This window comes from Halichoerus grypus, chromosome 1 (genome assembly GCF_964656455.1).
Source record: "Halichoerus grypus chromosome 1, mHalGry1.hap1.1, whole genome shotgun sequence".
NCBI classification, from domain to species: Eukaryota; Metazoa; Chordata; class Mammalia; order Carnivora; family Phocidae; genus Halichoerus; species Halichoerus grypus.
The window spans coordinates 3,493,442-3,515,989 of record NC_135712.1 but is presented as its reverse complement, the minus strand read 5'-3'; the positions used below and the strand labels follow the sequence as shown (position 1 = coordinate 3,515,989).

General features: G+C 56.1%; 1 protein-coding gene across 2 annotated transcripts in view; it reads left to right on the top strand.

Annotated features, from left to right (window-relative positions):
- The window catches only part of SLC37A1 (solute carrier family 37 member 1), a 61,188-nt gene extending 39,059 nt beyond the window's left edge, over positions 1–22,129 (top strand). For both annotated transcript variants that reach the window (XM_036094366.2, XM_036094365.2), the window contains 9 exons: positions 1,493–1,583; positions 4,022–4,084; positions 4,595–4,680; positions 5,663–5,711; positions 6,865–6,938; positions 9,424–9,502; positions 17,418–17,515; positions 20,754–20,818; positions 21,237–22,129. In XM_036094366.2, coding sequence (XP_035950259.2) covers positions 1,493–1,583; positions 4,022–4,084; positions 4,595–4,680; positions 5,663–5,711; positions 6,865–6,938; positions 9,424–9,502; positions 17,418–17,515; positions 20,754–20,818; positions 21,237–21,252 — 621 coding nt within the window. In that variant the 3' untranslated portion in view covers positions 21,253–22,129. The remainder of the gene's footprint in view (positions 1–1,492; positions 1,584–4,021; positions 4,085–4,594; positions 4,681–5,662; positions 5,712–6,864; positions 6,939–9,423; positions 9,503–17,417; positions 17,516–20,753; positions 20,819–21,236) is intronic.
- The last annotated feature ends 419 nt before the right edge of the window (positions 22,130–22,548 follow it).

Genomic DNA, 22,548 nt, shown 5'->3' with positions numbered 1-22,548 from the left:
ACGTGGGGGAGGAAGTCTAGGCCCGTGGACCGCGCCTAGAAACGTCTGGACTCCTGCCCTTGGGTGTGATGTCAGCAGAGCTGCTGCGACCTCACACACAGACACGGTCAGCCGCACCAGCGCAGCCCCCGGTGAGAAAGGGCTGAGGGGGCACAGGCCCAGAGGCCCTTTAGCGACTGGGCGAGGCAGGAAACATAAACAGTACACCCGGGACCTGAGAATCACGTCACCGAAGTGAAAGAACTTCAGAGAACTTGTGCTGGAGAACAGAAAGTCCTGGCAGCACCCAGAGAAGCTGGGCGTCCGGCCAGTGGCGAGCGTGGAAGGCCAGGCCGGGGCTCCCAGAGCCACTGAGAATGTGGGCTGGCTGCGTTTAAATGAAAAGTCACCCTTAATAACAACTAGTAACTTTCCCGGTGGTGCCTTACGGTGCGTCTGCTCGGCTGAGGGTAGGACGCGCACAGTTACAGGGCGAAGGTGGCGCCGTGGCCCGGCCCGGCCACAGACGCGCTGGGGGTCCCAGGCAAGTGTGCCAGCCACTCGGAGCCTCTGTTTCCTCATCTGCAGCGGGGCTCGGGGCCCGGTGCAATACTTACTGTTCCGAGGATTGAATGAGGTCGCTCAGGACAGTGGTGAGCGCCGCGCCGGGCGCGTGGTCCTCGTGCCATCAGCCCCACGCACATCCTCAGACCGAGCTAGCCACCGTGACGCTAACTCGGGTAATTCCAGAATCGCATAAATTCAGATTTGTGTTCTCTGCCTAGTTTGGTGGGTGTCCTGGTGCGCACACAGAGTGACACCCTAGTGTGACTCCGTGTCTCACCCAGACCTCCCGAAGATGTCTGGGATGCGTGTCTTGTGATGCCACGTCTTTCTAAGAGCAGAGCTCAGGTAGAACACAGACAGGACTCTGACAGCAGGCCCCGGGGTCCTCGTCGAGACCCACAGTTCTCTTCCTGGTGTCTTCCCGGTGCCCCCACTTTGTCGGGTGCCGGTCCGGGCACGCGTGTGCGCTGTGACTGGTCGGAAGGCCTGTCCTGTGTGTGTCGGCCGCTGCGTGGTTTGCAGTGGTTTCCGGCAAAAGGAGAGAGAGCACCGCGTGCACAGTGACAAGGTGGCCCGTCCAGGCACGCTCTTTGAGAACTCCTTTAACAGCTAGGTTTCCAGAGCGATGTGGTGTGGGAATCAAATCAGCACATACTTTTATGGACTCTGATCTGACGTCAAGACCTTGGGTCTCCATCTGCAAAGATAGGCAGGTGCTGCAAGAGTGGCCGTGGCCGGGTCCTCTGACCACCCCCGCCGCCCCCATCCTCGGGCGGCACCCTGCCCCACAGACGCCGCCCCCCCTCCCCGCGGCTTCTGCAGGTGCCCCACCAGACAGACATGCCGGCTGTTTTTATGGGAATGAAGTAACGCATAGTTGTGTTGTTCGTTTCAGTAACCCTGCTGTGTACGCACTTGGGATAAAGCCTGGCTCTCTCTTTTCCAGGGTGTGATCGAGTTCTCCCTGTGTTTGCTGTTTGCAAAGCTGGTCAGCTATACCTTCCTCTTCTGGCTGCCTCTGTACATCACAAACGTGGGTGAGTGCCTTGCTGGAAGCACCGATGTTACGTTCGTGCAGGGGCTGTGATCTGGACTCCCTTTTACGTGCTGATTTCTAGAGCCTCATGATGCATGATGAGTTGAGACGTACTTTTGGATCAAACAGCGGGATTAGTAGAAAAATAGAGGCAAAAGGAGAATTCGGATGTGGAAGCTGTATTGCCATAATAACGCTGATGGGGCTTAAGGCGACCCGTGTTCCCAGCTGTGGCTGCCAGCTCCACGGGGCTCTTCCTATCTGGGGCGGCCTGCATTTCAATCTAGGCTACATCGAACTTCAGGTCACACCCTCCCGTGAGGAGGGGAGGCCCCGGGGATCTGAGATAATAAATGCTGAGTCATCTGACCTGGAAATTGCTCCTTGGAGGTGAGCTCTAGTTTTAGGGACAGCCAACAGCCTGTTTCCTAAGTCCGGCCGTGGCTGAAGCCGTGGATAGGACAGAATGCACCGGCCCACCGGCACCGTGCACCCCTGTGCTGTGTGTGACCACAGAGGGAAGGTCAAGAGGGTCACCGGCTGTTCTTAAAAGATGCTGGAGTGCAGGGGCTGCAACCATGGCTGAAGGGGGTTGGGGGACAGTCAGGGAGGGCCCTGGAGCCTCTGGGCCCAGGAGCCAGGGATTGCAAGGAGAAAGGAAAGAAACCAGGGCCCCGCAGAGATGTGGGCTCTGGGGAATGTGACAACGAGGAGAGATTTGGAACGTGGGGGTTCACAGAGCACAGACCACTGTCGGGGAGGAAGACCTTCCTCTGCCCTGTGGTGCTTCTAGCTGGACTTAGAATCAAAATGCCAGGGGCGCCTGGGTGGCTCAGATGGTTAAGCGTCTGCCTTCAGCTCAGGCATGATCCCGGGGTCCTGGGATCGAGCCCCACATCGGGCTCCTGGCTCAGCAGGAAGCCCGCTTCTCCCTCTCCCTCTGCCTCTTCCCCTGCTCATGCTCTCTCTCTTTCTGTATCTCTGTGTCTCAAATGAATAAATAAAATCTTTAAAAAAAAAGAATCAAAATGCCATGTGACAGATGCCCAGGGAAAATCACAGTTAAGAGCATGCGTACGGGGAATCCACACAGACGGGGACAGTTCAAAGACAGCGAGGCAACATGAAGCTTACATGAACTCAGGAGCGGGCTTGGGTCTGGGGGTACAGGGGGGCGAAAGCGCACTAGCAGGCAGGTGAGAGGAGGTGTTTGGAAAACACAGGGCTGCCCCCTTACGCAGATCAGTTCCTTAGATAAAGGGGAGTCTTTGGTAATAGCCCCCTCGCTGGTACAGGCCCGTCTTCCCAGTGTAAACCTAGGCCGTTGTGGGGGAGGCAGAGAGCTTTTCCTGAATCTGCTGGGTTTTAATTGCTTTAACTCGAAATAAACTTTTTTAGATATTTATTTATTTATTTATTTAGAGAGTGCATGAGCAGGGGGAGGGAGAGAGAATCTCAAGCAGACTCCACCCTAAGCTCAGAGCCTGACGTGGGGCTCGATCTCATGACCCTGAGATCATGACCTGAGCCGAAATCAAAAGTCAGATGCTTAATTAACCGACTGAGCCACCCAGGTGCCCCCTTAACTCAAAATAATCTTTATGCCAATGTGGCCCGTCCTGGGGCAGCCTGCCCTGGGCCCCAACACCGCATATTCCCGGTGGTCACTAAGGACAAGCAGAGGTGGCCGTGAGCCCGAGGCAAGAGGGCTGGGTTTCACAGACAGCAGTGAGGCAGTAAGGGGACCGTCCACATTGGGGGGACAGTAAGGAGCTGCTCCCTGTCACGTGACTCCATTAGGGCAGGCAGGCCACATGCAGCGTAGACAGGTGTCCTACCTTCTTTCTTCCTTTGTTCCCTGTGATTGCAGAAGGGGTGACATTTTCAGGACTCTAGTCACGAATTGCTGGCTTTCCCAGTCCCAGTGATTAAAAAAGCCAAGTCCCTTGTATGTGGCACTGAGGTCACCAGGAAAGGCTGGACTTGACCCACGGTCCCAAATGCTTCCCCAGCCCTCTTCTCCTGCACGGGCCAACCTGAGTCCCCTGGGAGCCCAGCGTGGCCTCCTCTGCTGTATGAGGAGCTCCAGTCCCTCCAGACCTAAGCCTCAGGGTCAGCCGGCCAGTGTCCGCCGCCCTCCTGCCGTGCAAGAGCCTCTCTGTGCCAGGCAGTTCTTACCACCTTCTCCGCTGCGCCCAACTTACGGCCACCCCTGGGGGACACTGAACCTGACGGGATGGTAATTAGGCTGAGCCGGGCAAATCCTCATTTCTTGGTGAAGAGCGGCTTTGGTCTTTTCTGTGCGTTTACCTGCATAGGGGGCTGCAGAGTCAACTCCTAGCTGCTATTGGTGTAAGTCACCCTTAGGACACAAACGAGTGCCACGTGTAGTCTTCCTTTGCTGTGACTTGCTCACAAGGACGCTTGTCGTTTTGTTAGATCACCTGGACGCCAGACAAGCCGGGGAGCTCTCCACCCTGTTTGATGTGGGCGGGATCTTCGGTGAGTCCTTCCCTCCCTGTTGTATTTGGACGGAAACTTTGCCCGCAGTAGGTGAACGCCTGGGCCTGTGTTCTCTCTGAGCTGACTTCCTATTGAGAGGAACACAGGATCCCCAAAACGTCACATCACCCGAGTGGACGTATGGCCGTCCCTCTGGGGGATGGTCCCCTGTCCCGCATCTGACTCCGAGCCCAAACTGGCGATCCCTCGGAAGCAGGGAGCAGGGGCCCGCCTCGTAGCAGGCGGCAGACTGGTGGTTTAGGTGCCCTGACAGCGAAGGGGCTTCAGGGCCAGCCTGGAACTAAACCCAAGACTTGCCCTCTGTCTCACGGGGAGATGCCCCCGGGTCGCCCACATCTGCCCACGGTCCCACGAGGCCTGTTCACTGAGACGGTGAACATGGACAGGGGCATGGGGAAGGAGCGGATTCTCTTGTATACTCTGCTTCCTCTCGATGGGCTCTTGCCCTGGGGACCCAAGCACCCTGGGCCTCACCCCGCTGTGTTGCAGGTGGGATCCTGGCAGGTGTGATCTCAGACCGGCTGGAGAAAAGGGCCTCCACCTGTGGCCTGATGCTGCTGCTGGCGGCCCCGACGGTGAGTCCGGCCCCCCGCTGCACCCCTGCCCTGTCCGGGCCCCAAGCCTCCAGAAGCAGGCTCCCTCCCCGCCTGTAAACACTGTCAGGTCCCGCCCAGACTCAGCTCCATTCATGGCTCATGGTTTCTGGATGCCGGCTGTAACCTCCGGACCCCTCAGTGTGCCCCTCAGCCTGCCGGGCCCACTCCCCTAGACGCCTCCTGTGCCCCCTGCACATTGCCGGCCCACCTCTTTGTTCATCCCTGGCTCCCTGTGGGGTGCTCCCTCCCCGGCCCCTCTCCCCTCCCCCACAGGCTCCTGCTCAGCCTCTAGGGTCCCCCACCTCCCCAGGCAGCGCTGACCCTGCCCACCATCGTGCTGGATTCTGCTTTTCATGCATTTGATGGCACATGACCTCGGGCAGGTGACCTTCCCTCTCCGGGCCTGTTTGCTCATCCGAAAACTGAGGGTGCTGGTTACACCCCTCCCAGAGGGACTGTGAGGGTTTCTAAATCAGTTCATGGTAATTTGGGGAATAATGCCATGACTCATCAACTTGCATTGTACGCATCTGCCCATCTGCTAGTCCGCCGGGCCGTGTCCCCAGAACAAGGCCTAGCTGCCAGTCACCTGGGGGCCTGGGACACTGGCCAACACAGACCCTCCAAAAACCTTTACTGAGCAAGCGTCAGTGTGGCCCCTGCCGCAGGACCCCCTTCAGCCGTTGCAGCTGTTCGGGGGGACAGGCTGAGGAGCAGACGGTCACACGGAGCCCAGGGAGAGCTGCCCCAAGCCGCGTCCGGCAGCCCTGGGAGCTCAGAGTGGGGGGCACCGTGAGACCCTGCGTGCGGGGGCTGAGGCTGGGGACTCCTGGGCACCTGTCTTCATCTCCCGCTGGCTGCTTGAGAATCCCCTGCCTGGCGTTTCAGAAAGACAGGCTCCTGGGTGGTGTGCGGCCGCCTGTGCTAACCCACGGTTCCCCTGTGTTTACACCCTCGGCAGCTCTACATATTCTCCACCATCAGCAAAATGGGCCTCGAAGCCACGATCGGTGAGTCCGTGAGGCTTTTCTTCTTGCACACACGGGTTCTGTCCACACAGCTTGCTGAGACAAAGTAGAAAATTGGCACGGATTTGGCTGGTACGGCTGGAGCATTGGTGTGGCTACAGTAGGCCCGTGTCCCTCTCTGGGCGGGACGCCTGCTCCCCGAGGGAGGCCTGCCCGTCCGCAGGTCTGAGCGCAGGCGTGGGAGGGCGCAGGCCGCCGGCTCCGGGGCCGCGGGGAGGCCCCCAGAGAAGCCCGAGGCCTGCAGCCCTGGCGGGCGGGAGCAGGCCGGAGCCGGGCAGGGGACAGGCTCCCAGCTGGCTTCCATCACCTGCCATCCTGAGAGCAGTTGCATGACACTGGGGGACTATTTTTAACTTCCTGCAGGCAGCGCTATCCGATGATGGCTCTGACAGTTGGTAAATACTCTTTCTGTCGTAACAAGCTGGCCGTGGGGATCGGGAAGGAAGCAGGCTGTGTGTGATCCCATCAGACGTTATCCAGAAGGCAGGTTGCTGACGTGAGGGACCGTGGGGTTTCCCGTGACCTGGTGGTCCAGAAGCTTCTGCACAGAGTGTGAACCAGAGGCTAGCTTGAGAAAGTGAGCCTGGAGGACCGTGTAGAAAGCGTGTGTTCAGAAATAAGCGTGTTATGCTGCCCTCGGGTGCTCGGCTACGCTGGGTCTCCGGGTGCCCCTCAGGGAGCCAGCAGCTGTGGGCGCCGAGAGAGGGAGCCCCTTCCGCTGCACAGAAGGCCATGCAGGTGTAGCACCCGGCCAGCACCGATGACAGGGGCGCCGGCACACTCGGGGCACCAGGGTTCTGCTCGCTCCTGGGGCGTCCCAGCTGCCCCCATTGAGGGTCGAGGAAACGGGAGTACCGGGCCCTCTGGACACAGCCGGAGCCTTCGGGGGTGTGAGAGGACTTACAGACACATCCGGGCAGGTTTAAAGGAAGATGCTCACCACGCTTGGCCCGGCGGTCACCGCACCCCGGACGTGCGGGCCGCCTTCCCAGCACCCGCCTGCGTGCGTTCCGCTCAGGCCAGGCCCGTGCCTGACAGCAGGCTGCTCACCCCGGGGCGGCCGAGGCCGTGGAGGCTCTCCCGGAGGGCGCTGTGTTGCTACTAAATCCCTCCTTCTCGTTTCTGGTTCCCACAGCCATGCTGCTCCTCAGCGGGGCCCTGGTCAGCGGGCCGTACGCCCTGATCACGACCGCCGTCTCCGCCGACCTGGTGAGTGGCCACGCGTCTGAGCTCGGAGCAGAGGCAGGGGACGGTCCTCTCGGCCCTTCTTGACAGAGATGGTCGCTTTTAGTAAAACCGTGTCTTTGTAGAAGCAGCTTTTTCCCTATGAGTGATACCTATGCTTTTAAGAGTCTTCTGAAGCGAATGCGGGGAGATACTGTCCCTGTTCCATACACAAGGGCGCCGAGTCGAGGTGAAGGGGCTCGTGTCAGGCCCGGGGTCAGAATCCAGCTCACTGGCTCACTCCTCCATGCTGCCCTTGCTTAACCCCGGGGGCTGGTGGCCGTGCACCCCGGAGCCCGGCCTCGGGGCCCAGATCGGAGACCCAGTGGGGTCGGCTCCTCCCTTCATCCAGCCCCCTCTGTGCCTGGCCCTCTGCGGGTCTGCCTTGGGATCCACAGGAATAGCTGCCCCACGCTTCCCAGAGGAAGAGGGTGCTGACAAGGTGACCTTGGACTCCTGGTCAGGAGAGCCCGACCTCCATGCTCCTCGGACCCCGTGGAGGCAGGGCCACCCTCATCCACCTGACATGAGAGACATTTCACACGGTCGTCAGATACCCCACCTGTAGGGAACGCCGCACCAGATACAAAGTCCTCTTTAAAAGGTCATTGCCCTACACGAATGGGAGAAAAGAGACAGATGCCCCGTGCAGACTTTCCGTGGATGCTCTGTCCTCAGAGAGCCTCACTCTCCTGAGGTGTGGGCTGCACACAGCGAATTCCTCCCAAGGGGGGGAACGGGGTGGCTACGGGGGGACTGGACAGACACGCCCACCAGGGGGCCGCGGCCAGCGCCGACAGTGACGGGGCGTGTGACAGCCTGCACCCTGGGCACGTACCCGAAGATGGCACTGCACCTCTGTGGCCTCCCGCCCCAGACCCACCACCCGGTCTCCTCACGAGGAAGGCATCGCACACGGCCCAGCGGAGGGGCGATCCGCTCGAGGCTGTCGGCGGCGTCGGCCAGAGAGCAAGCGTGAGAACCGTCAGAGGCGTGCGGGCTGACCGTCACGTGGGGCCCTGGACAGAGGAGATCAAAGTGGACAGAAGCTAGCACCCAGCGTGTTAGGTGATGCTGACCGTCAGTGCTGGGCCCCTCACAGTGGCAGCTGTGACACAAAGTGGGTGCAGGGCACACAGCCCTGTGTACGATCGTGCAGAATTTCCGGGCACCTAAGACTGTTCGAAAATTAGAAGCTCATTCAAATTCATAAGCAGTTGCCCAGAGCTGGTTCGTCGTCTCGTGGGCCGGATGGCCGGCCTCCCCTCCCCGACGGGCCCCCGAGGCCCCCGGAACTTTGCGGCCCCTCCAGGGACCCTGCTTCTCTTCTGCACCTCCCTCAAGTCCTCCCAGAATCAGACCCCGAACTCACCAGCCCCTCGCTCATTCTCCTGCTTGGAAACCGTGGCAAGCCCGGGCGGCTGCGGACCCCGCGCCTGCCCCCTACCCTCCTCTCCGGGCCGGGCATCTCCCTGACACTGCGCCTTGCCCAGCGACGTCTGTGCTGTCCTCAGCACCTCAGGCCCTTCCACGTCCGAGACAACCAGAGGCCCTGCCCTGCCAGGTCAGCAAAGAGAAGCGGACGGAGCAGCACTGGGGAGTCCGGTAACAGGCCCACCTTTGTGCTCCTGTCTGCACGGGGCACAGAAAATTCTGGAAGGGTCCACACCGGACCACTAACAGTCGTCTGCCCCATGGGATCAGAGGACAGAAGAGGGACTCCAGACTCCAGAAAACGTGGATATCACTTCGTGTGTGTGCTTTATTTTGTATACTTACGTGGACCCACACACAAGCATCTGTTGTTGCCATCTTGGGTTTATTTGTGTAGCTTTAGGCTTCCGGGCACTGTTCTCCCAATTATTTTTTTTTTTCTTTTATTGTCCTCCGTTTGTTTCTTTCTCCCAACCTTCTATGTCGTGCTTTCTGAAAACCAGAGCTCCTGTGTGTTTGTCATTTAGGACTTGGTGACCCCCACATTGGCTTCTTGGGTCCTGCCCCATTCCCCATCCTCCGTGGCATTTGCTGAGAACTGGGTGGGTTTTTAGGTACTACGGAGCCATGTGGCACGTGTCACAGAAAGGCCCTCGCGGGATCGTGGAAGTGGGCATCAATGCTGGCACAGCTCAGGGACAGGGACGAGTGTCATCCATGTCTTTATCTTCCACATGGGCTGGTGGGGTGTGCTGAGTAAATATTTGCTTAAGGAAAAATTCTGAGAGTTCTTTAAACCAGAATATGTTTGGACAGTTATTTCTGATGATTTCTTACTGTTGAAAACCGTTAAACTTTGTATATCTTTCCAAAATGAGTTTGGATTGGAGTAGAGTTTAAATTTTCTGATGGAAAACACCCCATGTTTTGAATTGCTTTGCAAAGTTGTTTGGGCAAATTGCTGAAGGAGGGGCAGGCTTGTTTCTCACTGAGGCTGCCCAGATGTGCATCACGTTTGCTGTCCCCTCTCTTCTAGGGCACGCACAAAAGTCTCAAGGGAAACTCCCATGCCCTCGCCACTGTGACCGCCATCATCGACGGGACTGGGTCTGTAGGTGCGTGGATATTTTTAACTCTAAGAGGTTAATTGTGGTCATAGGGGAAACCAGATTGTCACATCCTAATTAACAATTGCCAAGGATTCCAGGTGCTTTGGTAATATTAGGATTGGCTGGCCTTTTTTTTTACTTTTTTTCTTTACTTTTTTTTAATTTTTATTTTTTTTAACTGCATGAAACACTCTTTACACTATTGTTGCAATGCTTATTATTGGGGCACCTGGCTTGCTCCATCAGTAGAGCATGCCACTCTTGATCTCAAGGGTTGTGAGTTCAAGCCCCATGTTGGGCGTAAAGCTTTAAAAATAAATAAATAAAAATAAATAAAATTCAAAAAAAAAGATTATTTTTCAAGAATCAAAGATTCTTTTTAGTTAGATGGTATCATCACGCTAGTAAAAGTATCTTTTTTGTCTACAAATGAGTGCAACACTGTAATTTAAAAATATAAAGGTTGATATGGGATTTGGGCACCAGAACCTTAAAAATGGCAGAGTTCAGAAGAAAGAGCCCCTGCAACACGACAGTTCTCTACAGACACAGGGAAGGAAAATGCCAACAAGCAAAGACAGAAACTCCCCTTTCTTAGTAATTTTACAAAAGGAACTTAATTAAAAATTTAATCCTAATACATAATCACATATAAAATCTAACTTGACAAAATGGAAAACATCTCTCATGTTGTAAATATGGTACTTACATGCACTCAATAATTTAATTACAATTTTTACTGATGAAAAAGTACGGTATTCATAATCACTTAAAGTTCAAATAGTATTTCGGCAGAGTTGCTAATGTATGTTAATCATCTATTACAAAACCAGCTAAGGGCAATTTGATTAGTGCAGCTGCCACAGAGTTCAGATAATTGTTATTGACAAGTTTAGATCGTTTAATGAAAAAAAAAGCTCTAACAGTTGTTACTGTGAAAAACGGATGTTTTCTAAGACCAAACCATGGCACGCACGCGACTCAAGGAGCGTGCAGCAAAGGGTGAGGACTGGGTCCCCACGTTCAGTCTAGGGGCAAGACCCTGCGTAGCAGGACACCAGCTCACCCGAACACATCCATAGCGTTTCCAGTATGTTACAGAATTTTCATCGATCAGATTTTTAAAATTTCAAGTAGAAAACGTAATTCCAAGATAGGATGTTCAGATCAATTTCAGTATTCAAAAAACTCGGTCCCCATTCAGAAACAGATAAACAGTGTGCTTATTAAATGAGTTAAGACACATAAACCTGGGCGCCTGGGTGGCTCAGTCGGTTAAGCATCTGCCTTTGGCTCAGGTCAAGATCCCAGGGTCTTGGGATCGACTCTTGCATCGGGCTCCCTGCTCAGCGGGGAGCGTGCTTCTCCCTCTCCCTCTGCCTGCCGCTCTGCCTACTTGTGTTCTCTCTCTCTGTCTGTCAGATAAATCAATAAAATCTTTAAAAAAAAAAAAAAGACACATAAACTTTACAAACAAATAATAAGGGACGGCTTGGCCTTTTACAGAATTGATCAGATCAAAAGCATGTGCAGATCTGGGGTACATGGGCGTGCAGGCGTCTGTCCCCTGGTCGGGTGGCTCCACAGGAAGGACGGGCACGGGACTGGTTGCAAGTACTTTCCCTCCGTGGGAAAAAACGCACGCTCAGGTTTTCACCGAAGCCGGCTGTTGGCAAACTGCGACTGCGGTCACTGGTCCCCTGTTTATCACTCCCATTCAAGACGGGAATTAACCATTCCCTTAACCCAATACAAACGGCAGGAACACTAATAGGTCCCCAGGCATACAAGATGCAGCTGTTACCAGCCTCGTTATGGTTCTTTTTTTATTTTTAAAGAGGCTCATTTTATTTTTTTAAAGATTTATTTATTTATTTGAGAGAGAGAGAGCATGAGTGGGAGGGGTGGGCAGAGGGCGAAGCAGACTCCCCGCTGAGCCCAGAGCCCAACACGGGGCTCGATCCCACGACCCATGAGATCTGACCTGAGCCGAAACCAAGAGTCAGACACTTAACCAACTGAGCCCCCCAGGCGCCCCTCATCACGGTTCTCGAAGAGCATTCAGTAGCATATTCTGGAGGAAAGAAAGGTGGCAAAATAAGCAAGTCCTTCACTCAGAGATGGTCAGGTGGGAACCAATATAGTGACAAGCGTGTTCTTACTGACAAGTCAGCAGGCTGACAGCAACATTCTTGACCTTTCTCGAGCCTTCCTGCCAGGAGCACATGTGCTGTGACCACCCCCTACCAGGGGCCCTGCCCTGCACAGGGCACCTGCCGTCCTACGCCTGCCCCTCTCCAGACGTGGGAAGCTGAAGCTCGGGAGGTTGGTTGGTGTGGCGCCCACGGCTACCCAGGAGGACCTTGGGTGGCATCCCGGTGTCACCTGCTGCCCCAGGCTCCCGCAGGAAGGGGACCGTGAGAGAGAGGGCAAGCTAGATGGGGAGGGACACCTGGGCATCTAGGACAATCTCACAGCAGTAAAACCAAGCTCTTTCCAGACAAAGGCTCAGGAAGAGCACAGTTCCACCTGAGCCTGGCTCCTGGGGCTGTCCTTCCGCACCACTGTGGGAAGCTGAGGTTTTTCTCTTGGCGGTCCCCAAGGCCCTTTGTGCTAGCTGGATAGAGACAGCCACCGTCCACTCCTGGACCCACTGCTGTCTTACTAATGGAGAATCTGAAGTCCTTCCCGCCGCTCTCCCAAGCCACGTGGCCTCCCTGTTGATGCTCGCAAACACCAGTGTGTCCCCGTGCAGGGCCTTTGCACGGACTGTGTGCTGCGCCCGAGGAGCTCCCTTTGGGGACCTCATGCCTGTGCCCTCGTGCCCTTGGAGTCTTGGCTCAGCTATCACAGCTGGAAAAAACTGAAGGCTCTACGTAGTTGCTCTGTGTATGACATACAGACACAATGAGCCTCTACGCAGTTGCTCTGTGTACGGCACAGAGCACACAGGTCCTCTGTGGGGCCTCTCAGCCTGTCTGGAAGGCGGACCCCCGTCACCCACACTCAGGGTGTCTCTTCCCTGGAGTCTCTTGTCCGCAGCACATTCTGCCTGTCAGCTCTGTGGACCTGGATGGAGTCTGTGTGCTCCGATCTCTGCTGAATTCTCAGCACAGAGACAGCACCTGGACATAGTCACTGAGTAAACGAGTGTGAAATGAATGGCCTGGGTGCTCTGAGACACCCAGGATCGCAGGTGGGGCCAGGCCACTTCTGCCCAGGCCGTTGAGTTCACAGGGGAGGCGCCGGGCCAGCGAGGCCCTGGGCCCGCCGCAGCCCGCACGACTCATCGGGACAGGGCCGCCCACCTCTGGGTCACAGGAGCCCTGTCCGTGCTCCGACTGCCATTCCCGGGGGCTCCGGCAGCTGGCTTCATGTGGCAGGTCCTGCGTGTTCCAAGATGCACTAAGCAAAGTCGCCGTTGCAAGGGGGCCAGGCTTGAGCGTCTATTTTTCTCCAAAGTCATACCTGCTCCATTTTTGGATCCGGGGGGGGAGGTGACTGAATTTGCTGGGCAGTGAATTTGCTGGCCACCCCTCTGACGTTTCGAGGCACCCCTCGGGGCCTGGGGATGCGTCCAGAGAGAGGGTAGTGGCGAGTGTGCGGGGGGCAGCACGGCTCTGTCTGCGTGCAGGGTCCACGGCTCTGCTCAGTCACGTAGCTCGGCCGGGGAGACACACACATCGGTCAGAAGTCGGGACGCTTCTGGGCTGAGCTCAGTTCTAATGAGCCTCGTGACTTTGAACCACCTTCTGTCCCCAGAGGACAGATGGCGAGTCAGCCCAGCTGCCACCGTGAAGCCGTTTCTTCAAGCAGACTTGCACCCTGCCGGCGGCCCCCATAGCTGTTTTCTAGCAGAGGATGGCAGTTTACAAGGAGGGAAATTGTGAGTCAGGTGAAAAAACATGTCTTTCCTGATAGTTTCTCCAAACAAGAGGGAGCGGAAGGGCCTGGCTGAGGATGGAGAGCGCGTCTGTGAGCCGTCAGTGGAAACCAAGGCTCAGCTCGGAGCGCCTCCCCCACGAAGGGCGGCAGAGGGTAGCCGTCTCCCACCTGGCCCCTGGCCTGCAGCCCTGCCAGCCCCCAGCCCGCAGGCCGGGCAACAGCCGCCGTGCAGCAAGCGGCGCCTGTCGTTTCTCGCCGTTAAGTGCTGCCCCCGCTGCACAGGAGAAGGAACAGCTCGAGTGGAAATGCACGCCGTTCAGAGCGTTCACCTTGACGCCTTTGTTCGATATCGCCAGTCCTGGTTTCGACGGAGGCCGAGCTCAGCTCATGGTAAATAAGCCCGTGTCTTCTGCCAGCTCACTGGGGCCATGTGGTTCCAATGACGCAGTTTACCCGTTTGGTGTGTTCCCAGCGCTCTTGAGTGGCCTTCCCGTGGGACATGAGGCTCATTGTGTCTGTGTGTCGTACACAGAGCAACTACGTAGAGCCCTGAGTTTTTTCCAGCTAATTTGTATCTTATCAAAGTAAAACATGATGTCACTTTCGAGGCCAGATAGCCTTGCAAGCTAATTACGATGAAAAATGTTGGTCCTTGTGCGCCCCCTCCCCAGCTCCCTCCTAGAAGCAGCCATTTCAGCTGGTCCCCCTGGTCTGACTTGCATACGAGTCTACCTGCTCCTCCATTCCTCAGGCTGACACTGTCTGCTGTCCTCCTAGGAAGGAGGCTGGGGCTCGGCTCTTGTGCCCCCGAGCCCCCTTCCCCATCCTCCTCAGCACCCCTCATCATGTTAGCATCGCTCATGCTCGCTCCCTTGCTTCCGACCATCAGCAGTGAGGGGCCGCCTGGCCCCGCTGCTCCCGCGCCTCGCCCCAGAGCCTCTTCCCCCGCCTCCTGCGACCCCTTCCATCACGTGCCCACCCATCTTCTAGCCGCCAATTCCACTCCTCTTTGATGGAGGAGACTTCCAGTGGCTTCCTGAGTAGTAGCTTGAGGGTTGGGAGTCTGCACGGTCTGGATTCTGCTCTAGCTTGTAGATATGAATCCCAATCCCGGGCTAAAAGTCGTTTTCTTCAGGATTCCAGCGTCTTATAGCTTCCCTGGTTTCCATTGTGAAGTCCATTGTCACTTTCGTCCCAGCCCTCATTTCTGCCTCTGCCTGCTTCCCCCAAAGACTTCTGGGCACCTTTCTTCATCCCGTGTGCCCGGGGCCCCCACCCAGGGGCCCACCTCACCTGGAGACACATGCCCTTCCTCTCCGCAAAATCCTGCTCTGTGTTTTCTTTGACACGTTTCCCCTACTGCTGTCTGTTTTTAACTCCTGGAAAACTGATTAGTCAGAGGTTAACCTTTCTGGGTTAATCCTTCAATATTTTTCTTTCTTTTCTCCTTTCCTGTCTTTTTCTTTTTTCTCTGCTTTCTCAGAGATGTTCTTGACTTTACTTTCCAGCCTTCACTTTGGTTGTGTAATTCATTAACGTTTTTCTGCCCCTTGCGTGCATCTCATTTTCTGTGGGGTTTTTTTTGTTTTTTGGGTTTTTCCTTTTTTTTTTTTTTGCAGTTCTATACCTTTATTTGACAATCAGCAATTAGTTCTCATCCGCATTGACTGTAGATTTTTGGAAGTGGTGACAGGTACATAGGTAAACGACATAGAGAGCTTGCTTGAGAATTTTCATCCTCGTTACATTTTCTGGACAACCGCACACAGATACCGTATGGAACATTCCCTTCTTCCTTTGGCCCAGACAGCATTGTTGAGCCAGGTGTCAATGCACACATGTAGAGTCCAGCTCCTTCACGGCGAATTTCCGGATCTTTTTGCATGCCCAAGGGGCATGCTTCTTGAAACCCACTCCATGGATGTGCTTGTGAACGTTGATGGTGTGTTCTCTGACCACTACGCTGTTGATGGCAGACGGCCCTTCCCACCACCCTTCTCTGCGGGAGCCTTGTGCGGCGCCATGGTGGAAAGGAAGGGCATGAGGTACTGTGAGGGAGGGGAAGCCTAGTGCATCCTGTTCTTATTTCTTGGGTGCAGCATGTGTTAGATTGAATCGTGAAATTGCTGACCCTGGTTTTCAGGTATCTGTGAGAATATCGTCTGGTTCAACTTAAGTTTCTATCAGTTCTTTGAGGGTATTACAGCTTTCTGGGCATTTTATCCTCCCCAGTTTGTTGATTTCCTCTGAGTTCCCCTCCTCCCTGCTTGTTTGGGACTTTCCTCAGACTGATGAATCTGGCCGGCCCTTCATATATTCGTATTTAAGAATGAGCCACTGAGCACTTACTGGAAGCTCTTTCTGCATGAGATGGCGTATCAACCGCTGATCTTCACAGTCATGGGATCAGATTGGAATCTGGAGGAGGAGACCGCCAGTGCCCGCTGGGGTGTGGGCCTTGAGACAGCATTCCGTCGTGGGGGTGGGGAGGCGCCTCCTTGGTGGAAGTGGTGGGTTTACCCGCATTCCCTGACTCAGTCACTGCCCCATCCCCACGCGAACCCCAAGCCCAGCGCCTCTGGTTCACAGTCTCCAAAGGCTGAGGGGCTGCTCTCTTGTGAGGGTGGGGGGTGGTCCCTGGAGTGATGCTGAGAAGGAGAAACCTGGGATCAGGAGTGTGGAGGGACATATCCAATAATTCTTCATAAAAGATTCTCACCCACGACCTACCTTTCCTCACCTTCCACCCTCCCCTGCCTCGTGTGCGTGGACGGGCCTGGCTCTGAACAAGGAGTCCTCAGGCCCTCACCCGTCACTCTCCGAGCAAGGAGACTGGAGCCCATGTCCTAGTCGTGCCCTTGAAAGTCCATCCTCTAAGAATGGTGCCTTCTCTCATCTGCCCTTCTCTTTGTGGGCTTACAATTTGTTAAATTCACGTGTGGCGCATTTTGTGGTGTTGGGAGGTGTAGAAATAAGCACACGTGAGCAATCTACCGTGTTTACCTGGAAGCTCCCCTGAGACTTAACACACATGCAATCACTTCTCAGGTATACAGGTAGTAAAGGCTACCTGTAAACACTTGGAACAACATTAGTACGTACGAAGTGCAAGAGACCCCCATACTCTACCTCTCGGGGTGAAGTGTCAGGAAAACTTGATGTAGATTCTTCGTACTTTTGACTGTGTCGAAACGATGACCCACCCTATCACAGATCATAATCTATTCCTGTCTCTTTTAGGACAATAAATGCCCAAACTGCTGCAACATTCTTGGATATCTTTGGGCATTTTGAGGAATATTTGCTTTCTTTCATTTTCATAGTCTCTCAAAAATCGTTTTGACATAATTTTAGACTTACAGAAAAGTTGCAGAAATAGTACAGAGAATTCACATATCCTACATCTGCTTCATCTGCTCCATGTGCACACACACATTTGTACCACACATGTATGCACACGCACACGTAAGAATATACATATGTGTATTTTTCCCCAAACCGCTTAGGGGCAAATTACAGACACGCTGCTCCTTTCCCAGGAGCTATGTATTCCGTGGGCATTCCCCAAAGACAGAGAAGCCCAGGGTATAACCACAGCACCTAGTTATCAGCATGAGGACGTTAGCACTCTTACAGTATTTAGTGCCACAAACCTTACTCGTATTTTACCAATTATACGTCTCATAACATAAACATATCTAAGATTGTGCTTTAGATTCAGATTTCTTTAATAAAGTTTTTCACTGGGATTGTTGGGTCCGAAGAATGAACGTTTTAAGGTCAATATGTGTTTTTAGATTTGCTTCCAGAGAGAGGTTGTGCCGGCCGCACCCTCACGGTACTGGGTACTCGTGAGCTTTCCATCCCCACCAGCCTGAGCGGCGAGAATGAGTTTTTGTTGTTTTAACACGTTTTTTGTTAACCATGAAGGTGGTGTTGAGCACCGTGCTGTGTACTCCTGGGGCCTGGGTATTCCGGAGCCACCTTCCGGAGCCTTCCTCACACGGCTCACCTGTGTCCCTTTGCCCCCTCCCAGGAGCAGCCCTGGGCCCTTTGCTGGCTGGGCTCCTGTCGCCGTCTGGATGGAACAACGTGTTCTACATGCTGATGTTCGCAGATGCCTGCGCCTTACTGGTAAGTCTCTCTGATTGTTGACCGAACGCTGGGGACACTTCTTCCAGGGGAACTGTGGGTCTCAGGGAGGCTTGGCCTGTGACAGACCCCGACTTCCCTGAGCGCTCATGATCCGAGGCCTTCCTCTTTCTGGTCTGAGCAAACGTCAGAGCAGAAGCAAGCCCATCCTGCTCTGCAGCTTTGGGCAGGATGGTAGGGAGGCAGAGAGCAGGGGTACCCTGGCGTGGGACCCCAGCCCTGTCATCCGTCGGCGGGTGTGCGCCTGGAGCAGATGACTCAGCCTCTGTCCTGCAGCTTCCACGGTGGTTAAATGGGCATAATAATAGCACCCAAGACAGGACTATCGAGGGGACTGGAGGAGATGGCAAGCCGAAACCCACTCCTACACGGCGATCCCCGTTGCCCCCATGCTCCTCCTGCATCCGGCAGCGCCCTGGGGAAGCAGCCCGACTCCCAGCACCCAAAGGGATGGGAAAGAAGGAGCAGAGGCTATGGGGGCAGGTGCCCAGCGCTTCTGTTGGCGACCCTGCTCTCTGGTGGCTGCCCTGAGATCTGGGTGTGCTGCAGGACAGACGGGACCCAGCACAAGTCAGAGGCGTGCAGCGCGGCCCTGGGAGTGGCTGGTGGGCACGGAGTCCCTGACCTGAAGCCACGTGCCTCCCCTCGCTTCCCCAGAAGACGCCTGACGTTGATCCCAGTAAGAGCGAGCTGAGGATTTGGAAATCTCAGCTCTGTCAATCACATGAAAGTTCTGTATTTTCACTCCAGGGCTGTTTCAGATAGAATTCAATGTCAACTTTCAGCCCAGGAGCCTGTTAGGTTTGAAGAGGCTGTTCCTAAGAGTATTTGTTTTTGTCAATGCCTGAGGGTTTTGGTTAAGTCCCAGCTCATTTCTGCTAAGTGGCAGTGAGACTCCCACCAGGAGGGCTGTTTGAAGACTGAACACTCTCCTTCGCCAATGTCGGGGATGCACCTTACGCTTCCTTCTAGCTGCACAGCAACCCCGAGGAGAGGCAGGGTATCCACAGGACCCACGGCGTCGAGGCAGCATAAAGTACTGAGGCCCCGGCTGGAGCCTCAGGGCGAGTCGTCCACTCGGGAATGGGGGGACCGGTGGTTCTGCCCCCAGGGAGAGGAGATGAGGGGTCGGGCTGGGCTCCAGTGGGGGGCTTACCGGCAACACTGGCACGTGGGTCCAAGAAGACGGGACCAGATGGATGTACAATAAGCCCACGAGACACTACGGGAGATGTCCGGGAAGGAACGGAGTCCATGAGCACCGAACGCGAGTTTGTGGAGCAGACAGAGGAAGCCCAGGGGCAGCTCGGACAGGGAGGCGGGGGCCAGCGCTAGAGGCAGACCAAGTACAGTACGGAGCGCACACGGGTGGTCTGCTCCGAGCCCCGGGGAGGGATCTCAGACCCGGATGGAGCACAGGGGAAGACAAAATAGCTGACGGAGAAGCCAGTGTGAGCACACGCGTCCGAATGGGACTGGGAACGGCCTGCGCCGGCCGGTCAGCCGCAGAGTTTGCAGACTGACGTGTCACGGTTCAGGAAGGACAGAGATGAGAACGTGAACATACCCGCAGGCAGATAATAACCGAAAGGAAGCTGGACTGGCCGGGTGAGATGCGAGGTCGGAGAGGAGCCGCCCCGCAGTGGGCGGTGTAAACACCTGCCATACCTCTTCTGGGACCTCCCCAGTCTGATGCTGGGAACCTCGGCGTCCCCGGGCAGGTCACCCAGAGGGGTCAGATCCGGGCGCCCTGCAGGACTGTCTGTGGAGTGTGACCAAAGCCTGGTGGCCATGCTGTCACATGCATAGGCTTACCCCCGCAGACACGCGTCACGGGGGCTCCAGGCGGCTGGTCTCGCCTGCAGACAGCACTTAGTCACCTTTGACCTTCAGATTCGTTGCTACCGTCTGTGCTGTATTTCAGGCCACATAAATCTCTTGTCATTTTCCTCCCTCTTCCCCTCCTGTGATCCGCCCCGTGGAACCAGAGGCTCCTCCTGCTTGCACTTCACACGTTGCACGTGGCGGGGGGATGTGTACGGATCGGGTAGCAGCTCCAGCTGAGCAGGCGGATGCTAGTGGGCTGGAGGCTCAGATTCCCAGGGTCAGCTTGCGCAACAGAAATGTCACTGTCGCTGCCGTCGCCGCCAGCCCCGGACTGAGCACCTGACATGCCCCCTGCTTTCCCACTCTAACCGCATGCGCACTGCTTGAGGGTCAAACAAAGCAGCTGGCCTCCGCTTTCTCTGTGGGAGACACACCTGTTCTCTTCAGCCTGAACTCATGTCATATGAGGGACTTCAAGCTCCTGCTTGAAACTCGAGCGTCGAAGACAATAAGTGTCCCTGCCTCCTAGAGCTCTGACCTGAGCTGGGTCCTGTGGAGCTGTGTGGGTTTTTAACCCGTGCTGGGCCTCTCTCAGCCCACTGGTCCGTCCTGAGCCCAGGGGCACCTGCTGCCCTTGTAAGGGGGCCACCAGAACCAGAGCCTGTTTCCCTGCGCACGGGGCCCTCCTGTGGGGCTGGTGTCAGCGTGCGGGCAGACCAGGTCCACAGCCACAGACAAGCAAAACCAGCTCACTGGTGCGGTGTTCCGCCATTAGTCCGGCTCTGTAAACTGACTCGGCCCTGTGAGCAGGTAAAGGAGCTCGAGGGAATGGTGGTAGGTGAGGCAGAGCTGTCCCTGGTTTAGTCCCACGGCCTCTGCAGAGGCTGCGGGCGAGGGTCCCAGCGGAGCCAGGTTCTCTCCCAGAAGCTTCCCGATAAAGTGCGGCTGTTCCAAAGATGGCCTGGTCAGCCTCCCGGTGCCGGGGCCCAGGAGATGCGCATCTGCTTTCACAGCGCCTGGCGGCTCTCCAGTCCCCCCCATCCAGTGTCTCCCTGGTCGTGGGTCACCTTGTCCTTATTCTCTGTTTCTGATCTGGATATTTTATGACTGGACTCATTTCATTTTAAACGTTACTTGACCCAGAAATTTTAGGCTGAAATTTGTCCCAACAGCCTTACCTCCAGGAGCGTGGCCTCAGTGGGACTCACAGGCCCACAGCCCCGCCATGGGGCCCGGGCCTCAGGCTCCCGCTGCCCTGTGGGCCTCTGAGTCCTTCGTGTCCTGAAGGAGCCTCGGAGCTCCCCGGGGCAGCCCAGCGGGTGGCGTGGAGGCCGCCTCTCCTGACAGGCTCGCCGCCGGCAGTAACCGCCTCTCCTCTTCGTTCTGGGCACAGTTCCTGATCCGCCTCATTCACAAGGAGCTGAGCTGCCCGGGGTCTGCGACCACGGACCAAGTTCTGTAAGTGCCCCCCGCCCCCCCGGGTCAGAGGGCAGCTCTAATGAACCCACCCACTGTCCCTGCCATTGCAGGGCTCGTTCACACTCACTTTTCCTGATAAATGCCTCAGTGGGGCTGCGATGGCCATAATCTCTCCTCAAAATCTGAGAAAAATGTCAGGGAAATTGCCTTCTTTGCTGTCTTTGAGCTGCAGCTTTGTGACAAATAGCCCCAGAGCCAGCCTGGCGTCCTGCCTTCCATCCTCTCTCCCCCAGGCCTGCGGGGTGGGCGGGGGGCTGCCCCCTCCACGTGGCTCCGGAGACCCTCCGCAGACGGGTGAGAAGCTGGCTGGGCGGGGTTCGCACGTCGGCCCGCACGCAGCGTCTGGCCTGTGACCGTTGCCGGCCGTGTCGCCAGCGGCTCTTTCATCCTCTTCCAGGTTCAAGGAACACTGACCCCCTCGAGTCCCCTGGAGGGAGGCTGGGCCCGTCCCTCACAAACTGTCAAGGAAACGGTCAAATAAAGGATCCTGTGTTGGAAAGAATGATTTACCCTTGCCTTTTGCACACACACCCGGAAAAGACACAGAAGCCACCGTGAGAAGTCCGGGTCCTATTTTAGGCGAGCCGTGGCGCTCACGACAGCAGCGAGGAGGTGCGGGAAGTCTCCACGACGGAGCCTGGGACACACGGCGGGACGGGCGGGCGGCGCTCAGGGGAGCCGGGGTCTCTCAGGTGTCTCAGTCTAGAATGGGAGAGCAGGTGAGCGCCGACGCCGCGGTGGGCGCCAGAATGCAGCCGGCGCAGAGCCCAGCCTCTGGGAGGAAACGGACGCCTGGATCAGAACCAAGACGGAACTCAGAGCCGTCCCATCACCCAGAAGACTTTCCCAGCACCTCGTCCTGCTCTGCACGGGCCTGAGCACCCGCCGGTGGGAAGTGAGCAGCCGAGAAGCCGTCCAGGCCTGCCTGGCAGAGGCCCTGGGAGCCCCTGGACACATCTGGGGTCCGAGCTCCGAGGTGGCCGCCGCTGCTGTCCTGCGGGTCTCGGGAAGGACGTGGCGGGGGCAGGCGGGCCCGGTGCCCTGATGTGCTTCACCCCTCCACACGCCAGAACACCCGGAACTGTCTCTAGCGAGGTAGCACCAGCGTGGGTTTATTTATTGAAGATGTGGTATGTGTTCTAGACGTTTCAGAAACATAAATGGCATTTTGTTATTTATTAAGACAAACTGCCCTCTGGCCATTTGTTTTCCCACTTGTCGTCAGCAAAATACTCATCTGTTCTTTGAAATAAAGTGGTTTTTTAAAAAAATGCTCAAGCAGAATGTTGATTACGTCTCCTTGCGTTTCCATTATGTTAACAAAAGAGAACTTCGAACACTACATGTTCTTGGTTTTCCGGGGTCGGACACAGCCTGCAGTTCTGCTGCTGGAAGCTGAGGCCGTTTTCAGCAAAGCAGGGGTCATCCTGCTCAGGGGCGGGTTGAGCCCAGGCCCCGGCAAACAGAGTCGGGGTATTTTGTAAATCGTGTGATTTAAGGGCCATCCTGAGATTTGTCCTCAACGCACGGGAGGAGCAGGGCTGCACCTGAAATTGCACGGAGTGGGGCAAGCTCTCAGAGCTTCTCCCCAGACACAGGTAGTGGGTTCCTTCCCCGTCTGTGTGCCTGGGCCACGGCCGGGAATCCAGCCCGGTTCCCCATCGTGCCCATGGAGGGTCCTGCTCTGGGCTCTCCGGAGAAGGGCCAGA